This window comes from Chanos chanos, chromosome 9 (genome assembly GCF_902362185.1).
Source record: "Chanos chanos chromosome 9, fChaCha1.1, whole genome shotgun sequence".
In the NCBI taxonomy this organism is placed as follows: Eukaryota; Metazoa; Chordata; class Actinopteri; order Gonorynchiformes; family Chanidae; genus Chanos; species Chanos chanos.
Window position 1 is genome coordinate 38,572,250 of NC_044503.1, and position 17,500 is coordinate 38,589,749.

The 17,500-nt window shown below is 46.0% G+C and overlaps 2 protein-coding genes across 3 annotated transcripts in view; one reads left to right on the forward strand and one right to left on the reverse strand.

Moving 5' to 3' along the window:
• The window catches only part of dap3 (death associated protein 3), a 7,452-nt gene extending 4,017 nt beyond the window's left edge, over positions 1–3,435 (reverse strand). For both annotated transcript variants that reach the window (XR_004025576.1, XM_030784714.1), the window contains exons 1-6: positions 3,311–3,435; positions 2,927–2,968; positions 2,476–2,598; positions 1,963–2,064; positions 1,457–1,565; positions 1,072–1,164 (exon numbers count right to left, since the gene is read on the reverse strand). Coding sequence is in view for 1 of the 2 variants with exons in the window: in XM_030784714.1 (XP_030640574.1) it covers positions 1,072–1,164; positions 1,457–1,565; positions 1,963–2,064; positions 2,476–2,598; positions 2,927–2,965 (466 nt within the window). In the remaining variant the exon portion in view is untranslated. The remainder of the gene's footprint in view (positions 1–1,071; positions 1,165–1,456; positions 1,566–1,962; positions 2,065–2,475; positions 2,599–2,926; positions 2,969–3,310) is intronic.
• A 5,984-nt stretch (positions 3,436–9,419) lies between these two features.
• Positions 9,420–17,500, forward strand: part of LOC115821766 (histone-lysine N-methyltransferase ASH1L-like) — a 21,822-nt gene continuing 13,741 nt past the window's right edge. Inside the window, exons 1-3 of the mRNA XM_030785561.1 lie at positions 9,420–9,956; positions 11,034–11,829; positions 12,088–14,516. Coding sequence (XP_030641421.1) covers positions 9,420–9,956; positions 11,034–11,829; positions 12,088–14,516 — 3,762 coding nt within the window. The remainder of the gene's footprint in view (positions 9,957–11,033; positions 11,830–12,087; positions 14,517–17,500) is intronic.

The following is a 17,500-nucleotide window of genomic DNA, read 5'->3' on the forward strand; positions in this document are numbered from 1 at the left end:
CCCGTGCCGGTGCGGAGCCGGTGCTGCCTTGGTGCCTTTTGAGAACCGGCCCGCATTTCCACTGGTTTGGGAACCGAACGCTACATAGAGGAAGTTTGGGTAATTTCCGTGGGGAAAAAATAATGTCGGACAGAACACATTGCTTGCTCTTTATAAATTTACTTTTACGCTAGACTTCCACACAGCGAAACACCTCACGAATTTTGTCCCAGAACTTTTCGCTCTGGGGGCAAAATTCATGAAAATAGTAAGTCACCTAGCTCAAAAGTTAAAACGAGTGTTTAAATGAAGGTCTGCATGAAGTGGTTTAATTGCACCAGCCAGAGCCGAGAGAGAGAGTGTCTTTTTCTACCACTCTGGGTCCGACTACGTTCATGTAACATGTAAACAACAGCCCGTATTGATGTAGACACAAATCGTTACTCATGCATCTTTTAATCATATACATATTTTCATGCTGCAAATATCCTTTAGCCTACCGCTACTTGGTCAGACGTTTTTTGTTACTCCCGCCTCTCTAAAAAACGTCACGTATCAAACGCTGAACTGATTGGTTCTCGCGTGGTTTTTATTTGCATAGCCTCTGACGTCAGCGGTTCCAACTTTTGGGACCAGCAATTCTGTGGTGCCGTGCCGGTGCCAGCTTTTCGGCTCCGGCACCAGCATTTTGTCAGTGGAAAAGCGCGGGTGCCGGTGCTCGATCGGGCACCGGCACCGGCACCGCGGCAGTGGAAAAGGGGTATGTGTCACATTAAGTATGTGGTGTGTGTGTGTGTGTGTGTGTGTGTGTGTGTGTGTGTGTTGTGTCTGTGTGTGTTGTGTCTGTGTGTGTGTGTGTGGTGTGTGTGCGTGCGTGAGGTGTGTGTCTGTGTGTGTGTGTGTGTGTGTGTGTGTGTGTGTGTGTGTGTGTGGTGTGCGTGCGTGCGTGGCGTGCGTGCGGTGTGTGTCTGTGTGTGTGTGTGTGTGTGTGTGTGTGTGTGTGTGGTGTGTGTGCGTGCGTGTGCGTGCGTGCAGTGTGTGTCTGTGTGTGTGTGTGTGTGTTGTGTATGTGTGGGGGTGAGTGTTACCTACCGTCAGGTATGTGAAAGATCAGCCAGCCCTGAGTGTAGCAGTAATGAAGAGCATGACACAGAGACAAGGTCTTTCCACTACCCGTCACTCCATCTTAACACACACACACCGCGTTAAGGCAACACACAATACCATCTTAACACACACACACACACACCGTGTTAAGGCAACACACAACACCATGCAAACACACACACACACCGCGTTAAGGTGTGCGTAACACACAACATATTACGCACTAACTAACACTGATCCCAACACAACGTCACCACAGCACTGTGGTAAACTCTGAACTGTGGATAAAGGACGAAAAGAGGAGAAAACTGAAAGACAGAAACAGACAGTGTGTGTGTGTGTGTGTGTGTGTGTGTGTGTGTAAGGATACAGAGGATGTAGCGGAGCGCCGGTTTGGTATAATCAGCTTTCTTCAGGTGAGAGATCAACTCCACAGCCGGCTGCCTGACCATAATACAGCCCTCATTAAATGTCTTGGCCTGAAACACAGCAGACAGACAGTTCAACATGGACTTAACACTGTGTCGAACCTCAGCAACCACCTAACACGCACACACAAACACACACACACACACACACGCACACATCAAAAACATACAGTTAAATCAACACAGCAGAGGACATACAGGTCACCCCCCAAACAGCAGCTCACTGCTGTTCCCAGGTCAGTTTATCCAGCCTGTCTGACAATCACAAGGCCCCAGATGCTGGTCTCTGACCTGCTGCCGCTAGGCTAATGCTAAAAACACTGTCCATTGGTTCTCTGGCACTGAGGTCAAGGGAGGCCTTCCACCGGTGTACAAAAAACCCCCCAAAAACAACGAGAAGCCAACATGTGCTCTGAGAGTGGTGTGGTGGGGTGAGGGAGGTGTGCACCTGCAGCTGGAAGCGGGGGGGGAGGCCGTGGGGGAAGAGGGCGCGGAGGTGGGCGGGGGGCAGGGTGTAATACTGTCCTAAATGTTGATCTGCATGACAGGCCTGTGCAGGAAGAGATACAGAGAGAGAGAGAGAGAGAGAGAGGGGGGGGGGGGGAGGGAGAGAGAGAGAGGGAGAGAGGGGGAGAGAGAGGGGGAGAGAGAAAGGGAGAGAGAGAGGGGAGAGAGAGGGGGAGAGAGAGAGAAGGAGAGAGAGGGAGAGAGGGCAAAAAAGTCAACATCAAAACAAGGCAAGTGACTAATTGGTGAAAGAGGTGTTTTTTGTTGTTTTTTTAAGATTTTTTGATCCACATTTTAATTTTCTATAAACACATTCCATCATTCAGCACATGTGAGCATGGCTGAAAAAAAAAAAATCAAATGAAGTACAAAATAACAACAACTGATGTGACACAGCTGCTTCCTGAATGACTTCTGCTTTGAACTTACTAAAATCTGTTAACCTGACACCCACCGGATCTTTCTCGGCTGTTCTGAAGATTGACAGCTGGTTTCTAACCGGCTGTTCTGTTTCCACGGCAACTGCCTCCAGCTGCTGACCACTCCCACTGCTGTGAAGGGAGCGGACTTGCGTGACCTGCTGACGACATCCGTGTTAATATTGTTTTAATCCAATCATATTTTTGCACGAGGGCGAACTCCAAACTGTGGCAAAGTCTGAAATGGTGACACGCGCAATACAACTATAAACGGGCACAGATTCTGCACTGTCCGTTGCGGAAAAATCAGTTGCAAATGTTTACACTGTCGTAAAGGCCACTCTTGGCGAGGCTTACGGCTGACATTTAACAGTTAAATCAATTTAATGTCTGATCCAGGGGCATCTTTAACACTATAATTGTTTAAGGTCGAGACTGGACTGAAAAATGACGACTCAAAGCGTTAATACAAAAAAAGACACTTACCGTCGGCCGGAACCTCAGGCACAGTCTGTGCAGATTCATGTTCTGTTCAAAAGAAGTAAGATACGTGGTTTTAAAGAACAGGTTCTCCTTAACGCAATGTTCCAGTCAAATTTTAACGACTCATGCATATCCACCGTAGTTCATATCCATTTCACCAGTTAGAAATAAGAATTTTAAGCAAGGCTGATTCCGATCAAGGACACCACAATTTAACGAGGCAAGTCAAATGTCTAGGACAACTCAGCTTGCTAAAACATTTGCTAACTACTTAGCCAGAGGTACTTAGGAGGCAATAGGAGATGACGCGTGTTGCACAACAATGCACGCTAACGCATTAACACTCACTAACACGTACTTGCTTTCTAGAAGAACGAGTATACTTACAACGGCTTTAAGGTTTTTGTGTCTGGAGTGCAACGTTCATACAGGTAAAATGTGGCGTCAGCAGGATCAGGAATGAAATCGCACGTTATCGGTCGTTCTGTCACTGTAGTACGTCTGTGTAAGCCGCCATGTTGTCTCCGACCAAACGGAAGTAACGTAGGAGGAGGTTCACGCGCGTCCTCTTGGGGGAAAAAAAAAGATGTTGTTTGTGTACCAGTCGGGTGACTGCGTTCGTGACATGCTTTTCTATTAGACTGCAAGCCGAAACAAATACCCTCCCAATCTCTCCTTCCACAGAAAAATGTTTCTTTTTTTCAAACTGTATGAACTACACATATGATATTTGCAAAACTGCAATAAAGTGTTAAAAAAAAGAAAAGAAAAGAAAAACAACTTGCGAGTATACGTTGGCTTCGGTCCACTAAAATCACGGGCCCCTCTACCCTTTTCATCTCACCTTGGCCTTCAACACAGCAGTTTAAAACGGACACGTCATGCCCATAGCGGATTGTTTTAACATTAAAGGCAACGTTTTGTCACTACAGAGTTAGTACTTGTGCTCGGGTTGACTAATGGCGCGCTGACCAAAGACTGTTCAAAGGTCGGAACTCCACAGAATATGACACATTGGTGCATTTTATAAAGTGACACTTGATAACTCAGTATTCCGTGGCTCTGACATCGAGTTGCAATAAACTCAGTGGAACGCGACTGTAATCAGACATAATCGTTCCGCGGCTACTACGACCGGGCGCACGTGTTATTGCTATCAATAAGTGTGTTATAACACTCTTATAGCAGTTAGAGTATTCTGGTTACATTAACTGAGGGAACTCATAATATAACAACAGGACAGTGGCCTGTAAGAACACTCGCAAGCATAGATACGTATGTGTCGTCTAATTCATCATCATCATCATCATCATCACAGTTTTAACGGGGCTTTCTGAATGGGCCTAATCATTTATTTAACCTGGAAATCGCACCCGGTACTCATATTAACTGTGATCAAAACATCCAGCTGTGTCATAAACCACGTGAGGAATTATTTTCAACCCCTGTCGTCATGCTACAATATCGTCCACACAAGCGTCTGCTACTCGCTGCAAGTCGACTTTGTCAACTGACAGTACTGAATCGAGCTGACAGCATTTGTGCTCTGGTTTCGGTATGTGCTCGCCATAACTGGTGGGGTGTATTTGTACGTGCAGCGTTGAACAGGCGCTTACTGTACGGTCCATCCCTCTTTAACAAACCCCAACCACGCTATAAACGTGGCGGATATCTGGGTACACAATGTACGACCATGCTTTTGATGTAAAACAACTGCGCAAGAGACGGAGAGGGAAAGAGAGAGAGGGAAGGGGGGCTGATAGAAGAAGGGGGGACGCGAGTGTCGTACGGTGTTGCACAATGTGCTTCGTAAGTCCATCGTTTCACGGAATGGACACGCACCATACTGTTTGTTGCCTACGCATCGTCTTCTGCGTTCAGCACTGACTTTTTGAAGTGGGGTGTGTCGTTGTTGCGATAACTGTACTTGAAGAGCATGGGTAAGTCACTTTGACGTGTGAGTTATGTTGTTATTGTTTTTTAAAAAAACGGCTTGTGGTAGGTCAGCGCACATTTTCAAATCGTGTGGTACTCAGATAGTAAACAACTGGCGCATATTAGAACTGCGCGGAAATTATCACGAAAATGCGTGATTATTACGGATTCCCCACGATGACAATGTATCCAAAAGGACATCAGTAAGTATTTTGGAGCGGTGGCGTATAGTAAGATGTGGATATTAACCGACTGTTCGAATATTTTTTTTTTTACTGTATTGTATCGTTCATCAGTGATGTGTCATGTACGATAAGAGTCTCTGATTCGTCCAGCCCCCGTTTATTTTCGGGTGGTCGGTGAAGCGTTTTGTTGACAGTTTTGTCAGTTACCAAACGGTAACTTAACTCTGTCCCTGTCACCGTTCGTCACATTTGCGCCTTTAAACCAGCTCGCAAACAGCTCGTGGTTTCATCATAGCAACTGTACATTACTGTACTCATCCCAGACCAGCCAATCATCTCACAGCCTTTCTCCTGGGCTCGCTTACTGTCAGATCGCTACACTCATTATGTCTCTTTCTGTTTGTGACTGATGTAATGTAGTTTCCACTGACACTTCGTTAACTCGTCTCTCTCCCTCTCCCTCCCTCTGTCTCTCTCGCTCTCTCTCTCACACACACACGCACACGCACACACACACGCAGACACACACACATTCCAGTACCTCGCCTCCTCTTTCTCCTCCATCTCTTTTGCCCTATTTTAGGCTATTTTGGGAGCTCTCTCTCCCTCTCCATGTAGGTCAGAGTCGAGGTGGAAATCAGTTAGGTTCTTAACTGGATCAAAATGCTTCTGATGTTTGTCAGTATTCTTTTTGGCACCCTTACTACACACACACACATACACACAGATGCACACACACACACACACACATCTGATGCACACGTGTGCGTGCATAAGATGGTGAATGTGTCTGTGACCCCGGTGAGTACTCCAGTGTTTATGTCAGTGAAATACTCCCCTGTATATTGTCAGAGTAATCGAAGTGAATGTACTCATTTTGTGCCTCTCTGGATTTGATTCACCCCAGATTATTTGATGCTGCATGGAAGACAATCTGTCCTCCAAAGAGAGGCACTTCAAAGTGAAGACAGAAAGATAGATAGGTAGACACACAGCGAGAGAGAGAGAGAGAGAGCACGTAAGGTCAGGATCAGTGGACGGTGGGGAAATACTGTAAGTACATTTTAATGGGGAAAAGATGAACAGAACTCTGTACGCTGTGTATAATTGACCCCGAGAGAATGGTGGAATGACATTATAAGGGGGGGGGGGGGGGAAGATAGGAGTGATTTATTCCGAAACTCCGTGGGGAAAGGGAACTCTTTTTTTTTTTTTTTTTTTTTTAAGGGGGAAAAAGAACAGAATTGTCTGAATGTGAAGTGAAGAAAAGAAGGGAATGAAGAAAAAACAAAAAGGACAAAGGTATAGAATTTTGAAGAAGAAATGAGGAGAGGGAATGGAGGGGCGGAGGAAGAGGGAGAAAGAGGAGAGAGGCCAAGAAGAGGAGAGGAAAAAAACAAGGGATGAGGAGTTGAATGAAAAAAGTGAAGTATAGATCAGGGGTGTGTCAGTTACAGGAGTGGTGGGGACATTTTTGGGAGGAGGAGGAGGAGGAGGACAAGGAGGAGTTGTGGCTCCTCCTCTGGAAAATTTTTTTTTGCTTACTAAATACCATTTCCTCCATTTTATGATATTTAGCATGACTCAAGACACCTCCAGCAGGGCCAAGCATAAAATAAAAAAAAAAAGAAAAAAATGCAACTCCGTCGCTTAGGTTGGAAAGCTGGCTCGCTGGATACACTGTCTGTATTTACTTGCCTTTTAAAATGGTACATTTTTTAGTACACGAACGTTTGAGGAAGGTAGGATGGGGGACATGTTACAGAACAAACTGATTCGACGTGTTTTGGGATTGAAAATGAAGTCCGAATGTCTCGTTTTTCTCCCTGATTTACTCTCTGCTGAGTGAGATGAATTCAGGAAGATTCGTTTCGAACGCAGAGAGGAAGAAGGCGCTCGGCTGTCAAGCAGCTAAAGTAATAATCTGCGAGAAATTAGCAGTATCAGCAGCGAGCAGCTAACCTTCTATTTCTTCAGCAGCTGCGTAAAAAAAAAAAAAAAAAAAAAAAAAAAAAAAGGACCCCTGCTTTCACACTGAGGGGAAGGTTCAGCTGCTTTGTGTCAGTGTATTTCAACCCCGAGATCCTGGGGGCCGAATAAACAGCATTTTAGTTCATGTCTAACATAAGCATTCTAGGCTGAAAAAGCCAAAGGCTAAGTAATCAGGGGATAAGTTGAATCAGGTGTGATAATGCTGCTTTGTTACCCCCCCTCCTCCTCCTCCTCCTCCTCCTCCTCCCTCACCAAAAAAAGAAAAAGAAAAAGAAAAAAAAAAAAAAAAGTCTTGTGAACCTCAAGGCCTGGAGTTTAGAACAACTGCGTTGCATCCGCGAATCGACGCTGCACCAAAGAAACTGGGACACACCTTCTGCTCTGCCCGATGACCACAAGATTTCCACGTATTTTACTGGTCGTTCTTTGAACTGATGTGGCCTGTTTGGAACGCGACCCTACCACTTCTGTAGGAAGCTACACCCATGCCAGACAGGGTATCTGATACACAGAAACGCACTCGTACTTTGTCAGAAAAGAAAGTCCAGCCTTGCCCAAAATTGAATTTATTTATTTTTTTTCAGTTTTGTTTTTAATCATTTATCAATAACAGATAGAAGAGCGGCGTGTTTATTTCAACGAGAGGTCAAGAGAGAGGGAGAAAAAAGGAACATAAGGCTTCGATTATGAGAGGAGTAAATGACTGAATCAACCACTGTTCAGTATGGTTGAGGGTAAGAGATGGACTGCATAAATAGAGCTATTTTTACATTGGTAGAGGGAAAAAAAGAGAAAAGTGATGAACGGAACGGAGTGAGAGGTAGAACAGGAAAGGAGAGAGGGAGGAGAAGCAGGGGGGGATTTTTTTTTTTAGAGGGGAGAGGAAGGTGAAAGAGAGAGAGAGAGAGAGAGAGAGAGAGAGAGGCCAGGGCACAGCAGAGGGAGAAAAAAATGAATGATTGTAGAAAGCATTGAAAAGTAGGCGTGGGTCCCAGGGAAACGAAGGCCGTCAGACGTCCTTTAAATGTTCGCTTAAGCCCCACCATCGTGAAAAAGCTACTAATAGCCAAAGCAGACCCACGCCCATATATGCACACACACACACACACGCACAAAACGCACTGAATAAATGTATCAGAGAGGGAGAGAGAATTTGAGAGGAAAAGAGAGTCTGATGTTTTTCTCACAAGGGCTCTCTCTCTCTCTCTCTCTCTCTCTCTCTCTCTCTCTCTCTCTCTCTCTCTCTCTTTCTCTCTCTTTCTCTCTCTCTCTCTCTGCTCTCTCTCTCTCCCTCCTCAGGGTATTTTTCTTTTCCTCGGCCATGTTCAGATTTTTTGTTTTCATTGGGTTTGGGCCTCTCGGCTGAGAGCTCTAAATGTTTTTCGATATTGTAATGCAATAGCCCGCGAATATAAAAAAAGAAAAGGAAAAAAAAATCTACTGAACGTGTTTTGTTCGTGTGAGAGAGGCGCAGTCCCTTTTTAAACAGCTGTACCCGGATTCAGACCACTGGTCATGGGCCGCGAGTGTGTGTGTGTGTGTGTCTGTGAGTGTGTGAGTGTGTGTGTGTGTGTGTGTGTGACTGTGTACTCTTCTCCCGTTGCACTGGGGATCAGCCGTAGAGTTTTATGGGCCTCCAGAGGAGGTTAATGCACTGAGCTCATCAGTATGAATCTTCTACACTGATGACCTCATTCTATGCGGGAAAGCACCTGCTTTTTAGAACACACACAACACACTCTATCATTGGAATATTCTAGCGGCTACTGCCAAGGACTTTTTTTTTTTTTTTTTGTTAGGGTTTGTCTCAAAGGAATGTGGTTCCAGTGTAACTAAATGACACATAACTGTATAAGTATAATTCACATACCGCAGCTCGCTCAAACAAAAGTAGCAGAAGGGTCATCAAAAACTCGACTGGTTCAACTCTTGTGTGAAAAGCCAGTGATGTCTCTTTTGTCTGATTTTGTTCCTTTTTTTTTTCATTTTACACTCTTTGGTACTGTACCCTTTTTTTTTTTTTTTTTTGGGGGGGGGTGCTGATTGTTTAACATTCCTTCAGACTGATGTGAGAGAATTGCTAAAACACGTTTGTTTGAGTGATGGCATGACAAAGCTGGAATGATAAATGATCTTCCTAATCTCTCCTTTTTTGTTCCTTCTCTTTGTTTCTTTCCTCTTCACCCTTTAGCCTGAGATGTGGAGAGAAAACCTCTCTTCTAAATGGGAGAAAAGGACAGAATCCTCTCATTAAGGATTATCAACTCATTACTTTCAGGCCCACTGTTTATTTCATCGCTCCTCTTGCCGTCCAATCCTGTGGTCCATCCAAGGTCTTCATGAACAGCTGCTAATCCAGCTCTCCCGCCCGTTTCGAATACAGTATGGATCAGAAAACGCAGGCAGGGCCGTTGCCTCAAGAGCCGGAGAGAGAGAAAGATAACGAGAGGGCGAAAGAGAAGAAAAGGAGGAAAAAACAGGATGCTGCTGTACCAGAGGTGTCCACCAGGGGCAGTCGCGTTGAGGAACCTAAACAGCAGCAGCAGCAGCAGGAGATTTCAGTCAAAGAGTGTGAACATTCGGAAGGCAACATCAAACAAAAGATGGGGCTTGGTACAAAACGGACTAAGAGACCACCAAAGACCCTGGAGAACTACGTGTGTCGACCCACTGCTAGGACGTCTCTAAGGCTTAGCCATGGGAGTGGGCGTGGTAATCAAGGAGGAAGTGGGGCAGGCAATTGTGAGGTCAGAGATGCCAGTCAATCACATGGACCTACTCAGGACAACAACATAAAGGACAGTGACGTATCACAACCTGAAACCAGTGCAACTCCAGCAAAGCCCTCCATTGTGCCTCTCTTGACCCCCAAAGGACATTCTCCTGTTCCAGTTGCCCCCATTACCACACTGGCTAAAAAGGTAAGAGCTAAGATGTGCTGGTTTTTAACAATGTAAGTGGTAGTCAAGTTTACCTACAGAATACTCAATTGCTGTGGAATTTTGGCCGTCATAAGGCCTTTGATGCCCTTCCCTCGCTTGACAATACAACATGAGTCAGTTCAGTGCAGAGGAAAAAACGGTTTGAAAAGGCACAAGACACTATAAGAGAACTAACTGGTCCCAGATTTTTATTACCTTATTGCACACGACAGCCTCTAGTTGAGATTATAACAGACCTTTGTTTAGTATATCCTTTTATAGCTGCCTTTGCACAATGAAGAAAATCTGTAATGGTGTACTTCACAGGAGCAGCAGTTCCTAGAAATGGGTCACTCCTTTGGTATGCAGTGAGTTAGATCATCACCGCAAACATTACACCATTTGGGACAGATTTGCTTGTAGTTTACTCTGAGTCGAATGTAAAATCTAAGAACCGAACTTATTTCGAAAACCTCTCTCAGATGTTGGGCATGAGTTAGCAGAAACAAACACAAACTACCAGGCACCGTATCTTTTAGAGGTTAGAGGCAATTTATAGCTACCAATAGCCTTGCCTGTCCTGTCCTCTGTCTATTTTTACACCACCTTCTTTCACTAGCCTGCTCTCATTTCTCTCTCTCTCTCTCCCTTTGTAATTGTTCCTTTCTTATGACAGCCCCCTCAGCGCGCCAATCTATCAACACACAAGCACTTTTTTGTGTCTTCCCATCCCTTTTATGGCCTGTCACTTGTACTCCTTTGTCTCTTTGCCTCGTCTTCATGGTCTCTAAGTCATCCTACCTTGTATTCTCTTCTCTTTTTTTTTTAATCACAGTCTGCTTCTCTCACATCTCTCTCTTCTCCTCTTCTACATGTGCTCTTACACACACTGTCCTTCTCTGACCCTGGTAAAAAAAAAAAAAAGTTTAAATAGTAATGTGGAAAGTGAAAGAATGAATAAAACGTAGACAGACTGACCAAAGTGTGTCTGTGGTCTGATATCAGGTCTGGCTGCCAGTTGTGAAATATAAAAGATTGACTTGCACATTCTCAGAAAATGTTCTCATTTCCTTACAGGGTGCTCCAAAACTGGCTTGCAAAGCAGATTTGAGGAGTGACTCGGCCTTGGAGGGTTCTTCATACCCAGACTACCTGCAGACAGACGGCAAGCAAACACTTTGTGACAGAAGATGCTCATCCACCCCTACTCATTCCCCGACACCCCCACCTTCCCCATCATCTCCAAAACGGGGGGAGCAGGAATCCTGTCAGGTAGAGGGCACTAAAATTTATAAAGAGGATGACCAGAGAGAAAAGGATACACATTCCCTGGGCAAAGGAGCAGGCCCTGCCATGGATAGGTTCACCCAGTTAAATGCAAATGCTCCTTGTCCCTTATCAAAATGTCGAAATACTAAAATTCACACGGTTCCCTCATCTCCATCCTCCGTTTTCTCCGGTGGAAATGCCGACACACTCAGTCTGTCCCTGAGTTCTCCAAGTCTGGACCCTAAAAGCTCCAAGAGAACGTCCTGCCCTCCAAATCGGGCAGTTGTTTCCAAGCACAGGGGAAGTGGCTCGGACAAAGTTTCATTTAATCCTGTGTGTACAAATGTCTCCAGTGAGGCAAGAGTAGACCAAAACACCAGCACCAACAAATCCCCATGTCCTGACAACGACACCTCCTCAGCCGTGACTAATGAGAAGAGCAGGAGCAAAAATGGTTTGAACCTGAAGCCAAGTCCCTGTGTTCTGTCACAACTGACCCACAACGCCTCAGAGCGAGGGCCCTCTTCCTCCCCGTCCAGTCTGCACAATGGACATCCAACTGCTTTGACAGAATGTAATACTCCAGTGAAGGGGAAAAATACAGGCAACGTTTCTGAAGGTCAAAGGGTTGTTAGTACTACAGTACAGCCCACTGTTTCTGGTCCATCACAGCAACAAGATATTAGTGGATGCTCTGAAGGTAAGGCTGGAGAAGGAGACAGTTCTACCACAAGTCAAGAAGTAGTTTTAAATGAAGAGGGTACCGTTATTCTAACCAAATGTCATGCCTCTCCCGTGGGTCCATCTACCGTAGCTACTTCCCCAGCCTCTCTCCTTGGTGATGCTCCTACATGTCTACCAGAGCAAAAGAGTAGTCCTCTAAAAAAACGCAAGGTTCATCATCCTCGCATGGCCAAAGAGGGGAACCAAGACCAAAAGCTGGCAGAGGAGAAGAAAGCTCGCTTAATTTCTCCTGCTAATAAAACCACACAGCAGGGGCAAGCAACAGGTAAAAGTCCTGCCTTTCAGCCTAGAAGGGCATCAGCCTCACCTCTGTATAGACCTAGACCTGTTGGACGACCCCCCAAATCCAAACAACTGACAAATTTGATAGGCACCTCTGAAACCCCAAGCCTTACACCGCAGCCCAGAAAGAGGGGCCGGCCCAAGAAGGCTAGATTAGGTGAGCCACTTCAAACCATTGTTAAGTCTGCAAGACGCCTGGGCCCACCTACACTACACCCAGAAACTGAGAAGAACTTCCTCAAGCCATTGGCTAGGAAGCGTGGACGGCCTAAACGAACATCTCCTATCTTTCCTCAAGGATCCCAGCCACCCAGAGCAGGAGGATGTGATGAAGGAGGGGAAGGAGGAACTCGCAAACGCCCGAAGGGAAAAGACGAACAAGTCCGTTCCAGCAAGAAAGGGAATAGAATAATGATGCGGAAAATCATCAACAAAATCAATAAGATGAGGACAAAAAAGAGGGACCAAGTCCTCAATCAGGTTCTCTTGGGACAGAGACACTGCGACAGTGTTGATTTGGCCCAAGAGGGTAGGGATTTAGAGCTTTCTGGAACCATCTCAGCTTCCACACACTCCTTATCCTCCCTCGTGACCTCTTTTGGGGGCAAACTTGGCCCGCAGATCAATGTCAGCAAGAGAGGGACTATATATTTGGGCAAGCGGAGAGGTCGGAAGCCTAAGTCTCTGACAAATTCTGGCATGATCTCTGAGAAATTTCCCTCTGTAAAGTCTCTACAGCCCATTCCTCCCTCCTCAGATAATCTCACTTTTCCATCGCTGAAGCAACAGCAGCGTGCAAACCAAGCCTTGTCTGGCTCTTTTGATGCCTCTACGTGTGCCCCACAAGGGTTTTCTACAGCTCTTCCATCCTCTGTTGACTGTTCTCGGAAACAATCCTTGCATTGTAACCAGAAACACCTGTGGCATCAGCACCACTACCCAAAGACTCAGGGAGGTATGCCAGCTTCCAGTACGCACCGAACTGAAGTCAAAAAGTCCGCAGCTGTAGATGAGTCACAAAATAAGGCGACGATGCCTAGTGATTGTGGCATACATACAGACACCAGCAGCATCCTCAACTTGGGCAAGAGGACAGTAGAGAGAGGAATAGGTATGGTTCCAGGATTAGCATCAGCAAAGACCAGCTGTTCAGCAGATAGCCCTCTCAAAGGCAATCGAGTTCCATCATCCTCTCCTCTCATTGGCTCAGGAACACCTCAAGATCCCAGAGGAACACATCTTGCCATTCCTCTTGCAGCTTTAGTTGGTCAGAAAGAGAAACATAAACATAGGTGCCACAGGCGGGGCTGCCTTGGGAGGGACAAGCTGAGGAGACGTAAACACAAATGCAAGAGGAAGTACCTTCAGCTCAGAGCGAGGAGGCAGGACCCAGTCTTCCTAGCTGAATTAGAGGAATTGATCACTAGGCTTAGTGAGATCCGGATTGTGCACCAGATCACTCGAAAAGGGCTTAGGGGTGAGGGGGACACGGGAGGCCGAGAGACCGTAGATGGCAGAGGTCGTCATCATATTCACCGTTACCTACCAGGAGACCTTCTCCCCACATTGTTCCAGATCAACTTTAGTGGGTACTATTCACCATACTCTGCCCTCTCGTGCGACTCCTTGCACTGTATGAGAAAGGCAGATATGAAGAGGAAAAGCAGTTGTGCACCTGAGCTAAGTGAAGAAATGATGAGGGATGTTCCCGCTGTACACAAATTTGGATTCCCTCTCTCACCAAGTGGATTCTACCACCCCTCCTACAAAAATCCATACCCTTCCACCTCCCTTGGCTTTGGCCTCTATAGAGGATATAACCCACCTACTACACTCTACCCTTCCCAGCCCCTACTTCCCGCATACATGCACCCCCATTCGCCTTATCCCTTCCTAAATCCTGCCAAGTTTCTCAGGAAAAAACACAAGATGCTAAGGCCGGAATCTGTACACGGGGGAGGTAGGTCTGTAGTGAGGGACCCAAGTTTGACCTCTGACCTCACTTGCGATTGGCCTTATAGGCACAAACACTACACCAGGCAGGGGGAGGAGCACAGAGAGGAGGGAGGGATCCGAGGAGGGGAAGGTGAGGAGGTCATGCAGCAAAAAAAGTTCAGGAAACCTGGGGCTAGCACCAGAGAGAATTTGCCTAAGTATGGCATCAACACAAACTCCTCTTCCTACTCGTCATCAGTAGCTACAGAAAAGAGGCCCAAACCCCAAACCACACCCCTGACCTGCCTCCGGCCATCGCACCTGTCACAAGTGGGTGGCGCTAGGTGGCCAAGTGAGCTGCGTCATTCTTGGCTTTGGAAAGGGAGATCAAACTCGGGATTTTGCAATACCAACCCAGACCAAGGATCCCTGGTCGAAGATCACGAAGAACAAGATTCAGAGGGCTCAGAAAGTGACGGAAATCCTCCATCTCCTTGTCTATCAAACAGGGTGACACACTCTCATTCTTATCTAAACCATACCAATCTGTTCACCACTGCCCACAGGCAAGCGAGAGATGAGACAGGGGAACATTTGTCCGGTACCTCCAGAATCGCCACCATTATGGGAAGGGATGGAGCACTAAGGAGGAATATATCCACTGCCATGAACCCGAGAGAAGCAGGTGAGAACACAGAGCTACTTAGAGGCATTAAATGTAAGCATAGCTCAGGTTTTTTTGTTTGAGAAAATCCTCTGAAATTCATTGTGCTTCATGGAGTCTATTACTTTGCACACATTTAAATGAGGACCGTTTGTACAGTCGGTTGACAAAACTCTCTCTAATTAAACCTTGAAGAGTTGTAAAAGGGGGAAAAAGGGCTTTTACAGCAATTATTAAGCAACTTCAGCATACCGAAATCATCCTTGATGTGGTGATTCCACGGTGATTTTCTGAGTATGGGAGTGAGTTCCCTCATCCAACACCCACTGTTTTACAAGTTACATAAGAAAACAGGGAGTTGGCTGTAATTTTCCTGTGGCTCTGTATGTGTGTGTGTGTGTGTGTGGATGTTTAAACAAAGTCTTGTTGGCTGGTCAGGTCCCCCGAGAGGTGTAAATTCTCACTCATATTTATGTATGAGGCGCTAGTCATTCACTAGGTTTTTATGCTTGCTTTGCTGTTATTACTATGGAAGTTACGTAACTCTGTTGGCTGGAGCTTGGGTCTCTTGCTCTTCAGTCTGTTTATTTCTGCTTGAAAGACATCTTAGGGGGTTGCTGAACTCTGTGCTCGTTGAATAATGGCCTTTTTGTTGGTAGTCACAACATTTCTTCAGATAACAGACCACAGTAAGGGTCAGAGAAAATGCTACTACGCGCCGTGGTGCAAACTGCCAAACTGATAAACGATGGAGCGGCTTTCGTCTGCGGTTCATTCGATTCCTTCGAATTTTAACGCACGTCATTGTCACAGTGTAGCGTAGGAACACGTAAAAACAAAAACAAGTTTAAAGGATCTGAGGGAGAAAGGAAAACTGGGCAGCAGTCTCAGTGCTAACATGGTTGACTAACTCATTTACCAAGCATATGGTAAGAAACAAAACCCAGTGTGTGATGTGCTTCCCACTGTTGCACTGCTCCTGCAAATATTGGTGGGCGGTGTGGTGATGGAGGAGAGAAGAGGAGAGACAAGAAGTAAAAAAGAGGCGTCTGTTTCATACACTGAAACACACACACACACACACACACACTCCGTCTCTTTCTCTCTCGCTCTCTCACAGATACACGTACCAATGCACAATAAGCATACACAATACGCGTTCCTGAAAGCTAAACATTTTCGACCTGCCAGTTTTTATCAATTCTGTCTGTAAGAGTACTTCTTTCCAGATGGCTTATGTGCCTCTCAAAGAGCAGCTGAGCCTCATCGTTCCCTTAGCCTTTTGTTGTTGTCAGATCAGGACCTTGTATCTGTTTTCAATATTCATATAACACAGGTGAACCACAGGGCTCAGTTTACTTCACTGGCCCGTCGCCAGGCTGTGAGGTTGCTTCGCTTATGGTGTGGTTTATATACCAGTATCATCTAATAATGATTCAGGAATTTCTCCTTCTCTCCTCCCTCTCTTCTTTCACTCGCCCTCTTTCTTTCTGCATCTTTGCACTCTTTCTCCCTTTCTTTGTCAACTCAGTTGAATTCAAATCAGTTTGTTTCTTAAAGCTGCACTAGCATGACTGCACAGTAAACAACTGAACTGCCCAAGCAAAGTGGTGCATCCGCTAACAAATCAAACAGCATAAAGTTATTTAGAAAACAAAGATCATATAGAAAGATGTTTTTCCCCATTGCCCGTGAAAATGTCTCAGACACTTCCTCTCTCTCTCTCTCCCTCTCTCTCTCTCTCTCTCTCTCTCTCTCTCTCTCTCTCTCTTTCTCACTCTCTCGCTCACACACACACACTCACTTCTATACTCTCTCATTACCATTAGAGCCAGTCCGTCAGAGGTGCAATGGATGCCTGTGTGCTAATGAACTTCACAGTGTACTGGTGTAAGATTCATGATAGTGAGTTATACGCCCGTTCTGTCATCAAACCGCCATAGAGTGGCTATTAAAAGCTTTCGCCCAGGCCTCTCTCGTCTGACCGCGGACCGATGTCCATCCATCCGTTTCAACTGGAAAAGATGAATGAGGAATGAGCTAGCGCTGAGTCGAGGTGGAGGAATGCGGCGGTGATGATGCGGGAGAGACAGAGAGAGGGAGAAAAAAAGGAGAAATGTGTGAACGGCTGTTGAAAGAAAGAGATGGAAGAGCGGCGGTAAAGAAAGAGATGGAGGAGAGGAAAAGACGGGAGGGGTGGAGGGGTGGGGGGTGTTGGGAGGGGGGAGAGAATGTTGTTTTGGGAGTGGTGGAATATGTTTGGCAGGAACATGACATTAACCAAAATCATGTGTACCCTGAAATGGCCCCCCTTTCTGTTCTTCATTCCCACTTCTCTCCCTCTCTCTCCCTCTCTCTCTCTCCCTCTCTCTCCCTCTCTCCCCCCTCTCTCTCCCTCTCTCTCTCTCTCTCTCTCTCTCTCTTTCAGTCTCTCTCTCTCTCTCTCTTTCTCAGTGCCCCTCTCTCAGTCAGGACACTCTAAAAATACCTCAGACATGTTGATTTTTTACTCTTGCTTTCATGTTGATCTGCTTGAAGTTGATTAATGATGGTACTGGTCTGGCTTCCATTGAGAACAGAGAGGAGAGGAGGAGGAGGAGAGAGAGAGAGAGAGAGAGGGAGAGAGAGAGAGAAGAAAAAACCTTTTCAG